Source organism: Amblyomma americanum, chromosome 2 (genome assembly GCF_052857255.1).
Source record: "Amblyomma americanum isolate KBUSLIRL-KWMA chromosome 2, ASM5285725v1, whole genome shotgun sequence".
Taxonomy (NCBI): domain Eukaryota; kingdom Metazoa; phylum Arthropoda; class Arachnida; order Ixodida; family Ixodidae; genus Amblyomma; species Amblyomma americanum.
The window spans coordinates 140,382,752-140,400,500 of record NC_135498.1 but is presented as its reverse complement, the minus strand read 5'-3'; the positions used below and the strand labels follow the sequence as shown (position 1 = coordinate 140,400,500).

General features: G+C 46.7%; 2 protein-coding genes across 2 annotated transcripts in view; one reads left to right on the top strand and one right to left on the bottom strand.

Moving 5' to 3' along the window:
- LOC144120093 (uncharacterized) overlaps positions 1-17,749 on the bottom strand; it is a 164,686-nt gene that overhangs the window by 12,115 nt on the left and 134,822 nt on the right. The gene's annotated exons all lie outside the window — the stretch shown is intronic.
- On the top strand, positions 7,237-8,382 carry LOC144118864 (uncharacterized). The gene is made up of 3 exons (XM_077651653.1): positions 7,237-7,414; positions 7,565-7,759; positions 7,849-8,382. The coding sequence occupies exons 2-3, from the start codon at positions 7,640-7,642 to the stop codon at positions 8,380-8,382; spliced, it is 654 nt and encodes a 217-aa protein (XP_077507779.1). The 5' UTR covers positions 7,237-7,414; positions 7,565-7,639.

The window sequence follows — 17,749 nt, the reverse complement described above, 5'->3', positions numbered from 1 at the left end:
GTGCCTCGATGCGCGCCCGCTCTCCGCTGAGGGTGGAGCCACTCTTTGAAGGGGTCGCCGCCGCCAAAACCGGTTCTCGGGAGGCGCCGCTGCCATTTTCTTGCATTCCGCTCCCGCGTCCCGTCGACTGCCCACGCTAGACACGGAAAGCGGCATTCTTCACAGTCTTTTTGCAGAATGCCTGGGTGCTGCGTTCCCCAGTGCACTAACAGCGCTAAAAATGGCTGGAGAATGTTTTCGTTTCCTAGAGACAAAAAACGACGTCTTCTATGGACTGTGAAAGTGAAGCGGGACAAGTGGCAGCCGACGAACTACTCTTGCATATGCAGCGTAAGTACCCGACTTCTCAGCAGTGCTAAATTTATTTCGAGGCTCGTGTCAGCTTGTCTTTGAGTCTGTTTCTGATGACCATATTTACGATTTCGTGTTCCTGTCGGAGGCGTCATGTCATGCTTTTGCAGGTTTCTGATATTTGATCGCTGCAAACGGTCGTAGTCTCTTAGAGCTTGGGGGGCGATATGGAACCTCTGGCGCATTTACGTTTCCGTTCATTTCACGTGGCAATAAGGCTCAGCCTTCTAAAATTATTACGATCTTTGTCAGGCAGGAATATTGAGCAGCAGTGCATCACGCTTACTTCACAAAAAGCCCTCGCTGCCCGCTTAATTTTGGCAGGCGCATACCTGTATAGCAGTATGAAAAGGGAATCCCGGAGTGCAGAATAGCATGGGACGCGTTTTAGGCTTGTGTTTGTCCACATTGCATCAAATTCAGATCTTTTATACTTTTGTTCAGTGCGAAAATTGTTATTCATGACATTTATTCTAGCTTATATGTCATGGAAGTAGCGCATGGAAATAAAAAAAAAACGGAGTAGTGTGAAGTACATCTCTATTTTGTAAATGTGTGCGGATGTGAGCCCATATGCGTGCCGGCGTGCGTTTGTTTGATTTTCTTGATTTATCGTAATTTAATCTTATTTTTCGGGGAATAAGGCATTTATATTAGCAAAAAAAATTTTTCATGCAGGCTCACTTTGAAGAATCATGTTTTGAGCAAAACCGGGCAGATGGATGGAAAAAGCTGAAACCTAATGCTGTACCAACGGTTTTCTCATTCAGGGGTAGGTATTTCCCGTTTGATTCGCTGCCTGATTCTGTATAAGTGCATACATTCGTTACTAAAAAAAGTGGTGGCATTTGAGCCGCTTGCCCGGTATGGGTCACTTATTTCGCCTTTAACAGGTTATGTGTGCATGCATGCATGTCTTCTCGCACGCTCATCAAGAAGCCTCCCACTTATTCAATTCTACTGTCGATCGGCTCACGCAGCAGCCTTCATCTCAAACGCCCACTTAACCCATTCTTACTTGAAAAGGCAGAATCGGTCGCCTTCTCTAATTAATACAAATGGAATTAACCAAGACGGCATTGTAATTAATACAGGGAGCGGGGAACAAGTGAAGTACTTATGTGCACCTTTTGGCCCCTACCCTTAGAATTTTTTGTGCAAAACTAAAGACTGAAAAATAAAATGCCGAGACGCTGGTCATGCCTTGTTTTCGCTTTGCTCTTTATCTTGATTTTCCATATCCCGTGATTCCCGCATTTTTCCTTTACATAGTGCTCAGTTTGATCATTGGTTTGTACATCCTCCTGCTTCCAGTTGCTCCAAGGAACCGAAAGCCACCTAGAGACAGAACGCAGCTTGTGCCCATATCCGCCAATGAAGAGGTGAACAACCCCGCTGAAGGACTTCACATCGCATCAGAGGCAGATTTGCTCCCCGATTCAACCGAAATGGTGTCCCGAGATACGTCATCGGTCAATCTCCAAGTCGACAGCTTAGATGTAGAATCTTCGAACGTCGGAAGTCCAAGCTCGACAGATGAAACACCTACAGCTAGTGGGACACAAACGGATTGTGCTGAGTTGAGAAAGCAGTTGGTAGACATGGAAAGGAAATACGCCACGCTTCAAGAACATCACACAATTGCTAACAAGACAATCCAAAAGCTCAAAAAGCAAGTTCAAAAGCATGAAAGCATGGCTGATAATTTCGCAAAAAATACACGGTTCTTGAATGCAGACCAAATTTCCGCTATTTCTAAAAATAGCACTCAGGGTCACACGTGGTCTGCGGAGACGGTTAAGCAAGGGTTGCAAATTAAGTTTGCTTGCGGAACGACAGGATATGAGACATTGAGGAAGTTGGGTTACCCTCTTCCGTCCAGCAGGACGTTGGCACGGAGGATCCAGGGACTGAGGTTCCTTCCAGGCATTCTTCAAGAAGTTTTTGATGTCATGAAGTGCAAGACTGACACAATGGAAAACGTGGAAAAAGACTGTGTGCTGTTTCTAGACGAGATGGAAATTGCTACAGCATTTGAACTGGATCGAGGTGAAGACGTTCTCCTTGGAAGTATAACACTTCCTTCGAAGCCAGAGGAGCCCGCCAATCACGCTTTGGTGTTCATGCTGGGAGGAATCAATCAGCGGTGGAAGCAGGTCATCGGCTATGAATTCACTGGCCAACACGTGGAAGGTGCCGTGCTTAAAGACTATGTACTCGACATCATTCGGCGCTGTGGCCAGATTTCCCTCAGAGTCCGTGCTGTCACATGTGACATGGGATCAGCAAATCGAGCGATGTGGCGAGAATTAGGATTTTCAAGCCACAGAAATTCTACCACAGTGTGCTCAATACCGCATCCATGCTTGGACGGGAAAGAGCTTTTTTTCACTGCTGATGCAGCACATGTGTTGAAGAACCTACGAGGGCAACTTTTAAGCTCGAAAGTGTTTGCACTGAGCGATGCCACCGTGCTCGACAACAACCTCCCGTCACCAAACGTGAAACTGGAGCACGTCCAGGCAGTGGTGGACTACGACGCAGAGAGGGAACTTAAAGTAGCCCCTGCCCTATCGGAAGTTCATGTCAGCTCCGGCCACTTTACAAAAATGAAGGTAGGAGTAGCTCTTCAATTCTTCAGAGAGGCGGCACCGGCTATCCGATTTTTGGTGAAAGAAGGGCTGCTTGACCCATCTGCCGAAACGACAGCATGGTTCTTCGATCTGGTGTCAAAGTGGTATGCCCTGATGTCATCACGCCATCCCACTTTAGCTTTAAGCCACCGAAATATGGAGAAATATTACGCTGCTCTGAAAACCTTGCGCCTTGCAGCAGAAACTATACAAGGGATGAATATGGGCGCCACCTCTCAGTGGAAACCATCCCAAGCTGGGCTGCTTATTTCCACGACAGTTGTCCTTCGCCTCCAAGAAGTTTTTCTGGGCAATGAACGCTACGAGTTTTTCTTAACAAGCAGGCTACTTCAAGACTGCCTCGAAAATCTTTTTTCAGTAGTACGCCTAAGGAAGCCAGTGCCGACGGCATATGATTTAAAATGTGCTCTGAGGCTTGTTAGTGTGAGCCAATTTCTACACACGCCACGAACAACAAGCTATGAGCTTGATGATCGAGAGTACCTCGTCGATCTCCTTTCTCAAGCAAAGAAGCAGCACTCAGAAAATTTGCCTGAAGAAATAGATGACTCTGAGATTTTGTTCATCGAAGAACTGACGTCAACGGAATGTTCCATTTTGTACTACCTCGGAGGGTTCATCCTGAAAAGCGTCTTAAAGTCTGTGTCTTGCTCCCAGTGCAAAGATGCTCTCATCGGAACAGCTTGTAATGAATATGCCTCTTTGACAATTCTGAAGGAGTATGTGAGGGATGGAGGAAACTTAATTTATCCTAGCAGTGAAGTGATGCGCACTCTCAAGAACTACGAGGAGTACTTCACAGGCGCTGCCGCGTGGTGCACTAACAAAATACACACGATGAAGTCCCCGCTGAAATCGCTCACTGAATACTTTGCAAAGATAGACCGACCATGCCTGAACACATGTGCAGATCACAAGGAAGCAATAGGAAAAATGCTGATAGCCGCCTACACAAGACTGCGGCTACGTATACATCTACGTCAGTACCCAGCCACACGTGCTGGTGGTCACGGAAGTAAAACTTGTGCTGGTGTTTCTCTTCCTTGAAGACGCTGTAATAAGTGTGAACTTTTCGTGTGCATGCACATAAGCGTGAGAAAAATTAAAGCGTAAGACACACAAGTTGCATTACGCTTGCATTGAATCGTCTTTTGTAATCATTTTGTAGATATTGTACTTGTGCATTAAGGCATTAAATGATTGTTCTTGCGTGCGCCTAGGTTTTTATGTTTTGACTGCAAAATGTTTTTGCCACCATTGCATAATAGTGTAAGTTAACGTAAGTATGTCATGCGTTCGTACTTGAATATGCAGCTGTTCACTTGGCGCACTTCACCCTCTTTCCGCTATATCCACAAGTAAGCGCAATGATAGCAACTCCGTGGCGCCGGTATTCCAACGACGACGATCAGCTGCCCGCCGTGATCACCTATAGCAAAACAAAGAAAGATATCCGCTATACTTTCGCTAATCGTCTCGAAATAGCGAATGCATCACCGAATCTTTACTCTTACTTTCATCTAAACTATAAAATGAATGATTTTCAAAAGTAAAGTCAAATTCAAGCTCCCAATGCAAGCGGGGCCACCTCTATCTAGGCGCGCCACGCAGCAAACGAGCGTCTCGCGACCAGCGGAAGCAAGAAAATGGCGGTCGCGCTAGCAGACGACGCGGTTGTCCTCACCCTAAGCGGAGAGCGGGCGCGCATCGAGGCACCCTACGGAGGGGCATCGCGGCGGCGGCGACCGAAGGCGGCAGCTGCTGTCAGTGCGGAATCGCGTGGCATGTGTGCTCGCAGTTTTCGGCTTCTCCCTGTGCTGTGTCTCAATAAAGTGCGCCCTGAGTGTGCCTGAAAGTCAGGTCAGGATGCCGCGTACTTGTTGCGTACCTGGATGCCGCTCCGGGTACAGGGGAAATGAAGAAAAAGTGTCGATGTTCTGCCTGCCCAGTGACAGCGACCGGCGGGTAAAATGGAAGCGCGCCATACCACGCCAAGAAACTTCTGGCTTCAGTTTTGACTCCCCGCATGTGCGTGTCTGTGAAAAGCACTTGGATGCGAGTGACATTGTGCGTGCAGATCAATGGGTAGTTGATGGCGTGGTTGTGACGTCGCAGCGCGATGTGCCAAAACTTTCGCCGGATGCCGTGCCGAGGATTTTCGAAGGCCTCCCTGCGTATTTGTCAAATCCGAAAAAGCGCAGAACTCACTCGCCTCGGCAGCTCAAGGTTACCAAGCGTCGCCAGGAACCGTCAGCTGATCTGGAGAGCTCTGACGCTGCAGCGACGATGTGCTCGAGTTCGACGGGCGCAGATAATGAAAGTAGACATGCGTGTGCCTTGTTGCTTGCGTGCCGATTGCATGTACGGCGCACGGGAGATCTATGAGTGAAGTTTTCCCTTCTTGCTTTTACGTAGGCACTGAGGTGAACGGAAACGGACGTGTAGACGCCGCCTGTCAAACGGAGGGAGCTGTATGCAGCTTCTCGCAGCTAAAAAAATTGAAGGCACATATCCGCTGCTTGGAGCAACGACTTCAGCGCTGCCAACTGAAGCTCGCCAGGGTGGCAGCTCAAGAGGCGACCGAAAAACTGAACTAAATTTGCGCAAGCTGTCAAAGCGTGAAAAGTTAATTTTTGATCAGTGTTTAATGAAAGTGAACGTGAAGTCGCCAAAAGCAGTACGGTAAGCTTCAAATAGATAGGCACATTGCTCAGCGTTTTATTTATTGAGATTCGTACATTTTGCCTGCTTCGCTACGAAAAAAAAAAAAAATCTTTTCCAACAGGTACAAGAAGGAATGGCTTCATGACTGCATGCTGCTGAAGATAAAATCGACATCGGTGTACATATTTTTTCATGAAAATGGGTTTCTTCCCCTGCCACATCCTCGCACGTTGTACACTTATTTGAAGAATCTAAAAGCAGAGTTTGGATTTGACAACAATTTGTTTCATATTTTGAGGGAAAAGCTACAAGGTCTGCATGAAAGGGAACGTCGAGGTGTGCTTTTATTAAGGTTTAAAATGGTGACTAATTTGTATTTCCTGACAATTCACTCTGTATATTTTCTTCACTTTCAGGAGTTTTGATGTTTGATGAAATGAGCGTGAGGAAGAGTGTTCACCTACGAGAAAGTGACATGAGGCTTCTGGGTAAAGTTGATTTCGGTGAATACACCAGGGAATCTGATCACTTCAAGGATGGCGATCACGTTTTGGTGTTTCTGTTTCGGCCATTCCTTGGCAGTTGGTCACAGACCGTTGGTGTGTTCTGTGCGTCTGGTGCTGCTCCAGGCACAGTCCTTGCAAAACTCTTGTTGGAGTGTATTGTTCACCTTTGTAACGCTGGAGTGGTTATAGATGCAGTCACTTGTGACAATTCCGCATCTAATAGGTCAGCTTTGAGCTCACTAGGTAAATATTTTACTGTATAAGACGTATGGTATTAAATTTGCAAATTGTACATCACACATACCATGGCAATTTTCTTTAGGTGTCAGTGGAGAAATCAATTAACTGCAGACCTCTTTTCAACATCCATGTGATCCCGGGAGAACCATTTATGCTGTGATTGATCCGCCACACATATTTAAGTGCATACGGAACAATCTGGTGAAAGTTGGAAAATTTTTGGTGAGCTCTTATTGGCATGCAAAAAAGGGTAATGGTTTATTGAAGCATTTACCTTATTTTTTTGAACAGCTGCCTGGTGACAAAGAAGTCTGTCATTCTTACTACTCGGCCTTGCTGGAATATGAGGAGCAGCAGTCTGGGCTACGTGCTGTCCCAAAACTCACAAAAGCTCATATATTTCCGAATCCATTTCAGAAAATGAGTGTGAAGCTTGCAGTGCAGGTATGTTTACGTGCTGGTTACAGGATGCTTTCATTTGTGGTTAATGAGCCTTATTATAGTATATTTCTTACTTTTCAGTTGCTGAGTGAAAGTACAGCTTCAGCCATGGAATTCTACAGCAAACAAGAGAACTGCAAGAAGCTTCATGGATCCACAGACACTGCTCATTTCACAAGGCGCATGAACAATTTATTTGACTGCCTGAACACTAAGCGCACAGAGCAGGTTCTGTTCAAAGAAACTGAACATATTGCAGTGAGTAGTATAATTACGGTTCTTTGCTATTAGTAATTGGCTATATTAAGAAAAAATTTTGTGCATTATGCAAAGAAAAAACTTTTTGTTTTCACTCTGAAAGACAACATTCCATGGCTCGATGCTTGGTCTGCTTATATCAAATCTTTGCCAAAACAGCAACAAATTTTCTTCTTAAGCAAGCCAACTTGTGCTGCTCTCAGAATAACATTGCATAGCACTGTGTCCCTTATAGAACGTCTCCTCACTGCTGGCTTCCGTTACGTTCTCGTAGGAACTATTGGACAGGACCCCTTAGAGGTAAGCCAGAAAGGTATGCCTGTCAGAAAATGTACTGTCCTATTTAGGTTGCCTCTTGTGCTCGCTGCCACATTCTTAGAGCTATTACATGTTTAATGCTTATAAAGTGCCTAGCGACGAATGAATGCATGTTTGTCCTCTTTTTTCTAGCGATTTTTGGCATAGCTAGACGTGGCCGGAGATGGAGGTCAACCAACTATCCAGCAGTTCTTCTTTATCTACCGTATGCTGAGTGTCAACAACTTGGTACGGCCTCCAAAAAGAGCGTCAGTCGAAGGTGAAGCACCAAAGTTGCTCCTCAAGTTGCAAGATATTGACTGCAAGAAAGCGCCTTCTCCAACTCATGTAAGTTACGAATTTTTGTTTCGTGACAAGCTTCTATGCAGTTTTTCATTGCATATAAGCAACAGTACTGCAAATTGTGTATATTTCAGGTCGATACACTGGCTGTGCTCTTAGATGATATTCTTTTAGAGCCTGCTGACTGCATGGAAGGCAACAGTGGCACAATGCAGCCTATGTCACCCAAGGAGTGCATTCTAGATCATCTTGCTGGCTACGTGGTCAAGAAGTTTGCAACGATGGCTTGCTCGTGCTGTGTCCAAACCTTAAAAAATTCAACTCGGAAGCCAAATGATTTGACAGCAATAAGATCAAAAGGCTATCTACAGGTGCCTTCAGATCGCTTGCTTGGCCTTTTAAAAATAGTAGAAGGCTATGTGGAGGAGTTCACAGTAGAGAAAATTGCATGCCCTAATCTCTACATGAATATTATTGAAAGCATATTGCATGACAATAGAATTCCCTCTGCTAGCGTGGGCTGTCCATCACATTTCGTGGAAACTACTGCAGAAGTTATTCATTTTTTTCTGAGATGCCGGCTGCATTTCTTCACCAGAGAAAAAAACAAGAAGTCCAGGGAATCATCGTGCCGGTCTTGTCCGGCAAGTGGAGGGAAGTTGAGCTAAACGTTGTTAAACGGTTCCGAGTTATGTAGCTCTGTCATGCCTCTGCAAAATGAAAAGATTTGTGTGATTTTTCGCTTTAAAAGTTGTTGTCCTGTTCTCATGAATAAAACTATTGACCCCACTTTCTTCATCTTTGACGTTGGAAACTGTTCTGACTTAGTTTACTTTATTAATGATGGTCTCGGTCATGAAGAAGAATTACTTGATTGTATTGATAAATTATCAATAACAGTTGCAATGAAAACGAATAAAAGCAGAATGAAAACTACATAATACTGTATGTGCAACCTTAAAGTCAAATGTGGCACGAAGGCAGTGGCAGTAAAAAAAAAAAATTCAGATAAAACAGCACTCGGTCTTCATTGCTTATTCCGGAATTCGCATCAGTGCTTCATTCATACTGATTGCAGTTATGAAAGGGAAAATAAATGTTTGCAAGTAAACGTCTATATAGGAAATAGCGAGACGTGGTCGCGAATTACAACCATTGCACTTTGTGGGAGGCATTAAGGCTGGTCCGAGTCTTTAAAGTGCCGTGGATCGGCTACTGAAATTTGCACTAAATGCTTCAGGAAAAAAAAAACATGTTTTATCAACATTGTGTGTTGCATAGCATAAATAACATGCTATAATTGCCATCGAAATTCTCGTTCTAAAGCTAGATTTCATACTAAGTCCCCTTAATCATCGTTTACCCAAATTTCCTTCAAGTAGTGCGAGCAGGCATAGCCAGGGGCGCCCATTGCCGGTGCGTGTATGCGCGCTGCGCCTCGTACCTTGAACGGACGCGCCAGCCCCGCTCCATCGGACCGGCAGGTGATCATCTCTGTATCTTAATACGGACTAGCCAGCATATACCATGCTAGCGCCTGTCTTATTTGTTTTTTAAATAGGAACTAGTATTTCGCGAGCGAGGCCCGCTGGCTTCCTGCGCAATCGGTTGTGTGCGAATTTTCCGAGTGTTATCGTGTTCGCCGGCCGCCAGTGCGCTGATAAACAGTTTTATTTTTCTCTGTGCCTCCTCCTGCCCGGAAACACATCCTTCTCACAGTAGTATCACTCCAGAGATGTATTTATTTGCATTTTTCAGTTCCGTCGAAGGCCGCAGAGCGCCAGCGCCGGATTCACTCCGATGCCCCCCGAATGGCGAGGGCGCCCCTAGCGGCCACTCTTGTCCCTATATCAAACTTTCGGGGGAGTTTCATGACCAGTAAAATATGGAGGGACTCTGCTTTCACGAAGGAGGATTAGCTTCGTGCGGGCGAGAGGGATCCCGCTCGCAAACAGCCCTCCTCCTCTTCTCCTCGTCAGCCAACTCGGACGCGGCGGGTTGACAAAAGAAAGAAGCGACGTCTCGCCTTTCGCGCCTTCGAGGAGGCCCTCCCCAAACAAGTTTCCGCCGCCCCGGCCGCTGTCTCCGACGCCGCCGCTGCTGGCCGCGAAAGCGACGGGAACCTTCTTTCCTCAGCGCGCTTCTCAGCGCCTAAGTCCACGAGAGGACACAATGCGGCCATGCCAGTCACCGTGCTCTACTTCCCTGTGGGACGCAGTGCAAGTTTCCTCGGTGTCTCACGCGATGCCCTCGCGGCACAACTCTCTCAACTCCCTGGCGTCGTCGCGGTGCGCGTTAACATCCGCCGCAACGTGTGTGCAGTGGACAGTGTTGCGTCAGCTGATGCTGCTTCCCTTCTCGCCGTCGATGACCTCTGCGGCATCAAAGTTCGCGCCAAGCAACTAGGCCCTAAAACCAGCACCGGTGTCATATTTGCCGTGGATCGCGGGCTGTCCGAAGAGGACATCGCTGCTGGACTTGAAAGAAAGATCCCCGTTCTCGGATGTTGGAGAAGCGGAGGAAATGCCATTGTTCGCTTTGCCGGCACCCACCCCCCTGAGGAAGTTGCCCTATTCAAACTTCGTCGCCGCGTCCGAGCCCGCCTCCCTTGCCCCCTGCAATGCCACAACTGCGGTGCTTTCGGGCACGCCACGCAAACCTGCCGCTCGAAGGCACGCTGAAGGACGGTCGCTGAAGTCATCTCCTGGGGAAATGAAGATATTCCTTGGAGCTTCATTGCTGATGAGCGCCTTGGGTTATCCTCGAGCGAAAATGTATTGGAGCCAAGGAACGCGTGTCGCCGCCGTAGCCGACAAAATAACGAGGGATCGGTTTTTTCTCATCCGATCGAACCTGAAGGTCGTCAACGACATCGCTGTTTCCGACAAAGATAAAGAAGCCGATCGGCCATGGAAAGTCTGTCCTCTTCTTGACATCATCAGAAACGCTTGCCTAACTCTGCTGCGCTCACCAAACATCTGCGTTGACGAGCAAATTATTCCTTTCACCGGTAAGTGCCCAGTGAAGCCGTTCGTTCCTGGAAAGCCCAACCCGACAGGCCTGAAGAACTTTATCTTGGCAAGCCCTGAAGGCCTTGTGTTAGATTTTGAGATCTTTCAGGGGAAAGGAAGCCTCGCACAAAAGAAACTACATGGAATCGGTGCTGCCGTTGTGCTGAAGCTTGCAGCGACTTTATCGTGTGGAAGCTCGCTCTATTTCGACCGATATTTTACCGGATCTTCTTGAGTCATTGGCTGAAAAGAACCTCAGGGGGACAGGCACAATTATGAAATCACGGCTTCCGAAAGGGCTCAAGCTGAAAGGTGACCGGGAAATGCGTACGGAAGGTCGTGGAGCAATGTCTCAGTGTGTCAGCACTGTCTCTAACATATGCATGACAAACTGGTATGATAACAAACCAATCATGTTGACTTCCACCCACGTGGGCATGGAGCCTGTGGATGAGTGCACACGATTTTCAAAACAGGAGCGAAAGAAAGTTGCTGTCAAGAGACCAGCAGTTGTCGCAGAGTACAACACCTACATGGGGGGTGTTGATCTTTGTGACAGAATGCTGAGCTACTACCCCACTACCATGCGCACAAAGAAGTGGACGATTCGGACCCTCGTCTTCATGATGGATGTCGGAGTTGTGAGCTCTTGGCTGCTTTACAAGCAAGACCATCGAGAGCTGGGCACACCGAGAAAAGACATCATGCAACTGCTGAACTTCAAGCTCGAGCTCGCCCATTTTTTACTTGCCTCTGACAAGGGGTTTGCCTCAAGTGAAAGTGATTGCGAAGCCTTGAAACTGTGGAAGCCAGCAATTGTGCCACTTCCGTCACCATCCGTGCGCACACTAGGTGCGTCACACATGCCGGAGCTAGTGGACTAAAAGTCCGCAAGCAGGTGTTGGAACCCCGGCTGCAGCGAAAGGACAAATTTCCGATGCTGCAAGTGTAACTTATTCTTGTGCTTGACAGCTGGCCGCAACTGCTTCAAAGAGTTTCACAAGAAATGAGATCACAGCGGTCAATAAAAGCGTTTGTCTATGACATCATGTTCCATTGTTTTTTTGACAACTTAGTCCCAGTGTGCAATATATTGCATATCTGATAACTTTTTAAACGAAGCGTCATAGAAAATAAAAAATAATTGGCCTCGTTTCCGCGAGCTCTGCGCCAGTGAATACAGTGAGGACGATTTCTTCACCCATATCACCCAGTGCGCCAGAGGAGCCACATCTAAGTGCCCTGTAGCCCCCGGATCGCCTGTTCCTGACATCAAACTTTTGAACTTACGTGCAGCTCATAGAGCTGCCCAACGTCGCGCCGTGCGTGCCCGCCGCCGTGATCTCTGGACCATATACAATCGGCTAGACGCGGCCTGCCGCCGCCACGCCAAGCGGCTTCGTCGCCGCAGTTGGGCCAAATTTTGTGCAGCTCTCTCTCGTGCGAGCGGGAAGCAACGGGTGTGGCGTATCATGCGCTCCTTTCTCCACTCCGGCATTCCTAAGTGCCCTGTTCTTGCTGTCGCCTTTCACCACCGCATCACCAGCCTGGAACTAGCCGACCAACTGGCTCACCAATTTGCCCCAATTGGGGCCGCAGCCAACCTTGAAGCCTCTACTCAATACACTGCGAGTCCACCTGCTTCATTCTCCTGCCCAGCCATTCTCGCTGCCGTATTGCGCTCGCTCTGCTCTGCGGACTTTACCTTGCAAGACTTTCGTTGCGCTCTTAATCGCCGCAAGGGTTACAGCGCTCCAGGAGCCGATGGCATCACTTATCACATGCTGCGCAACCTTGACCAACATCAGCAAGAACAATTACTTGCGGCGTACAATCAAGTTTGGCGATCTGGAGTCGTTCCGGAATCCTGGAGAGAGGCGACTGTAGTACCCATTCTCAAGAGGGGAAAACCCAGCCGCCTCCTATCTTCGTATCGGCCAATCTCCCTTACCTCGGCCGCAGGTAAAATAATGGAGGCTATGGCACTGTCGAGGCTTGAATGGGCAGCCAAAAATCTCAACGCCCTTGCCCCCCAACAAAGCGGCTTTCGGCGCCTCCGAGCCACCGCCGATTGCTTAGCCGATGTTATCTCTACCCTAGAGCACTCCCTTGGCTCTGGACGGACGGGTTTTCTCATCCTCCTTGACGTTGAGTGCATTCGACTGCCTCCCTCACTGTGTTATACTCAGCGCCCTTGCTGCCATTGGGATCAGTGACAATCTGTTGAACTATGTCTCCGCATTCCTGTGCAACCGAACAATGCGCGTGCGTGTCGGTGGAGCCTACAGTTCACCTCGTCATGTGCCATGCGGTGTTCCACAGGGCAGTGTCTTGAGCCCTTTTCTTTTCGACATTGTCCTCGCCGGTCTGGCAGACTCAATCTCTCCTTGGGCCAGCAAAGTTGTGCGCGTTGCTATCTATGCGGACGATATCGCCCTCTTCGCCACAACGCCATCTAAAAGGTGTCCCTCCACTGTGCGCGTGCTCCAATATGCGCTCGACTGTGTTGTGTCATTCCTTCGCAATGTCGGGCTCTCTGTGTCTTCGGAGAAGACAGAAGCGCTTCTTGTTCGCCGCCGAGGTAGCAATGCTCGACTAACCGTTCCTCGCCTTTGCATAGATGGCAAATCCCTGCCATCAAATGTGTCAGGCTGAAGAAAAGAAATAGGCAGTATATTATATAATAACATAGCTTTGCACACTAGCATTCATACTATTGTTACATGAACATTTTCAGAGGCTATGTAGTCCAGAGGCTTGGAAATTCTCAATTGCTATCGAACTCGAATCAGGTGTGCTGCTGCTACACAGTAAACTCTATCACCATTGAAGGATTCCATCTTCTACTGAGGCGTAGTGGCGTCGCTATCGCTGCGTCATTGTTCAGGCATCCAAGCAATTGACTAATAGATCTAAACTGAAAAGGTTAAAAACAAAGTGGTTGTTGCTTTCAGGAATATTATGCACTGTTCAAGTTAATTTTGTTGCGTTGGACAAGCTGTAAGCATACATGCACTACCGAGGAAGCTGTTAGTTACTTTTGTTTCACTGGCAGCAATGGTACTGTGCTTGCTGTAACGTTTCTTTTGCAGTTTCATAATTTTTCAGCAATTATACTGCTCCGATTTTTATACCTAGTACATTACTGTGAGCAGTGTTATCGGTAACGCGTTACAAGTAACGGCGTTACTGGTAACGCGTTACTTTTTTCAGTAACTTAGTAACGTACTCGTTACCATTTCCAAACTGTAACGGGTAACATACTTACGTTAACATTTTTCGGTAACGTGAGTTGTGAGTTACGTTTTGTTCCAATTGTTCCCCACTCCGCCCCTTTTTTAGAAAAAAAAAAAGGAAGCGCAGAGCACACAAAGTGATGTTGCAAATAAACAAAAATGTACAGGTGCTCTCGACGACACTTGTTACGGCTCGCATGCATGCCAGAAAACACGTGCCCTTGACGATGCACCCATCTAAAGAAAAAAGACACAGAATAGGCATAAAGCACAAAACACGTACACGAACATGCATTTACATACTTGCCTTCCCAAACCACTCATACTCAAAACCCTCTAAAGAGTGGAAGCATAACGAGCATTTTGGAACATCACATTTTTGAGAATTACTGTGAATTTGTTGAGAGATCAGCAACGTTAGAATTCATGGCGAAGTGTCATTTTGTGTTTAATGTCACATCCAGAAAATGGCTTCACCATGTGCCACAAATTTCGAAGCCATCACATGTAGCCCTAAAGGCCACTTTTGGCCACTATAAAATTGCTAAGCTCCTGCACATTTGTTCAGACTATTTTCGTTACATCAGGATTTTGCGTAAAATCATTGTTTTGGCTAGAAGTTTCATGTGAAATATGAGCTTTGTAAAATTGTCGTGAGTTCTTAAGGCAAAGACGCACTAATTAAAACTTATGCCCATGAAGTAACGGCAAAGTAACGTGCGGCACTTTTTTTTGGTAACTGTAACGCATTACCTTTTTTTGTAGGTAATGTACGGCGGTAACACGTTCCTGTTTTTTAGCGTAACGAGTAACGTATTAGTTACTTGTTTTTGGTAACGCTTACAACAATGACTGTGAGTGCTCCATGTCCGAGAGTGCATGCTGCCACTGCTCACAGGCCCTTAAAATTTCAAATGAGTTCCACACTTCTTCGTTCCTTTGAAAGAGTATTGACATGATGGCCATTGAAGGGCCTTCGTAATGCCCGTGTGACACGGATATCAAGGACTGCAGGACACATTTCACTGTAGGGAGATCGGTCATGACCACTGGTATATTCTAGGTTTTAGTCCGCCTGCCATCTATTGAACCTTGTAATTTTACCAGCGTCAGCCAGTTTGCTTCCAAAGTGAATGTTATCAATACAGGCATTAGACAATATTGAAAATGCATTTGCTGCCATTATACATTATAGAATGGTTTGGTTTGTGAGTGTTTAACGTCCCAAAGCGACTCAGGCTATGAGGGACGCCGTAGTGAAGGGCTCCGGAAATTTCGACTACCTGAGGTTCTTTAACTTGCACCGACATCGCACAGTTTACGGGCCTCTAGAATTTTGCCTCCATCAAAATTCGACCGCCGTGGCCGGGATCAAACCCGCGTCTTTCAGGCCAGCAGCCGAGCGCCATAAGTACTCAGCCACCGCGGCGACATATGCATTATAAAATGACCTGCAGAGCAGCTGACTTGGTTTAAATGCAGCATTTTTGCGTAGGTGGCCTATTAGCTCATTAGCTCTAGTAAGCCACCGTTTAATATGTATTAAGAATTGTGGAGGGACAAGCTTGCAGATGCTTCCTTTACATGCAAGGCTGGAGGTGTCTGAACGTGGGATTTCTCTAATGATTTGCAAAAGACTTTTTTCTAAAACTTATGTGTTCGTTTGTTCTTTTTTTTGCAGGATCCTGCAGCTGTGCACTATATCCCAACTGTACACTCTAAGAAAAAAACCGGCTCAAGGGGGGAGTAACGTCAACTTTAGTCCTCAAAACGGCCCGTTAGTCTGCGAAAGGACCAACTGCGGCGAGCTGCGTGCCGTGTGCAAATTTGGAGGACCATTTGTTTAGTCCTGGCCCGAAAAGGACTTACGGGAGGACAAACTGCTCGCTTACTCCCCCGACCGATGCGCGCATGCATGCATGCATGCATGCATCAGGATGCACTGGACCGCGAAGTGAAGCAGTCGTGCGCTATGGGAATTTCAGGTGCATGACGAAATGTGGCGAAAACGCCATTCTTCATGTAGGTGGGCTGGTGGTCCATGCCCCACGTGCCGCGCTTGTTCCGAGGGCGAAGCGTCCATGAGCGGCATGGGTCCAGCGACAGCTCGGTGATCGCTATTTGGTGTAGTCAAGTTCATGCAAGCAACGGATAGCCGTTACGCCGAAATGCGCGTGTACACACACACACACACGCGCGCGCGCGCGCACACGCACACACACACACATACTTTATCCTCTGGCCTCAGGTTACGGTGCAGTGGCCTGTGAACTTTTGCGTCAGTGTGGGATACATGGATAAAGGCATTTTTTTTTATTGTAGCACATCGCAAATGGGGAAGCACTGAAGCACTGAATGAGTGAGACACTTTAATCCGCTATAGCGTGTCAGTACAAATCGTAATTAGAAGCGCTATAGTAAAAATTCCATTTCTAAATCGCCATGGTGACTCAGTCACTATATATACTACACTCTTATGTATACGGTGCTCGATCGGCTGCTGGCCTAAGGTAAGATACTGGTTCGGGCTCGGCCGCGGCGAAATGCTATAGAAGCCCGTGTACTGCATGTGCAATGTCAGTGCACAGTAACGAATTGTAGGTAGTCGAGATTATCCGGAGCCCTTCACTACGGCGTCCCTTGATCATAGCTTGAGTTGCTTTACCTTTTGTATGCGTGATTGCAAGATAATTCTTCATCAGTAGGCCTTGCACATTCACCTGCCATAACAGAAACACAAACACTAGAAAATAAATTGTGCATAACACAGACAAAATGCTCTTATCGATAAAAACGTAAATTGCAGCTGCATATGTCCCCAGTACCAGCTGTAATAGGCCAGGAAAGAGATGTAGGATGATATATGGGAAGGAATTCTGCTTAATTAATGGCAAACATGTTAAAAAGCTACCTAATTTTTAAAAAAATGTATCCTATAATATTGAATTACACAGGAGAAAAACTCATCTGCATATGCCATTAGAATGCCTTTCACGCAGTGTAGTTGCACTAAACTTCCAAGATGGTGTTTACTGGCAACAGACAAGTATGCAAGCCATTTCTTTATTTTTTGTGTGAGACAAATCATTCCCTACTGGCTGGAAAATGGTGCAATGGCTTAAAGTAACAGCACAACTGTGAGGAATTGCATAAGTGCCTTTCTGATTTCCATTCTGCCAAGTGTAAAACCTGATTTCCTCTGCTGTGATGCAATTTTCTTCAGTGACGTGTCAGCATTGTAGCCAGATTTTCACGAGTGACCATTGTGTTTTCTGATCACTACTATTACGTTGTAAAATGAACACCTTGACAATAAGAACAGTCTTAAAATATGTATTTTGAGACCACAGCTGTCCACTTCAGTGACACATAATAATAATAATCATAATAATCACATAATCATAATAATCAAATTCAGTAGGTGCCAGAGCACCTAAGTCGCATTTAGTACAACTAAGTATTTTTGGTGTAATTTTATTTTGCAATAGCCTTAGCAATTGGAGTGTCACGTTGTGCAAACTAAGCTGGCCAAGCCAAGCCAAGTCACCACAGTGCTCAGCCAAATTGAAAAGGGCGCATACTGCTGCACGTGCTCGAGACACTCTACTTCGCGTCTCACTCAGCAACGTTCATTGCTGCGCAATTTCGCAGTAGTACATATACGTACGTCACCATGACGAGCAAGTGCCTGGTAATGTTCCGGGAAAGGAATTTTGTTTTGCCCTTTGATGGGACGCTTACACGGCGCGGGCTGGTTGAGTGCGTGAGAGACCATGAGCTGTTCCGCG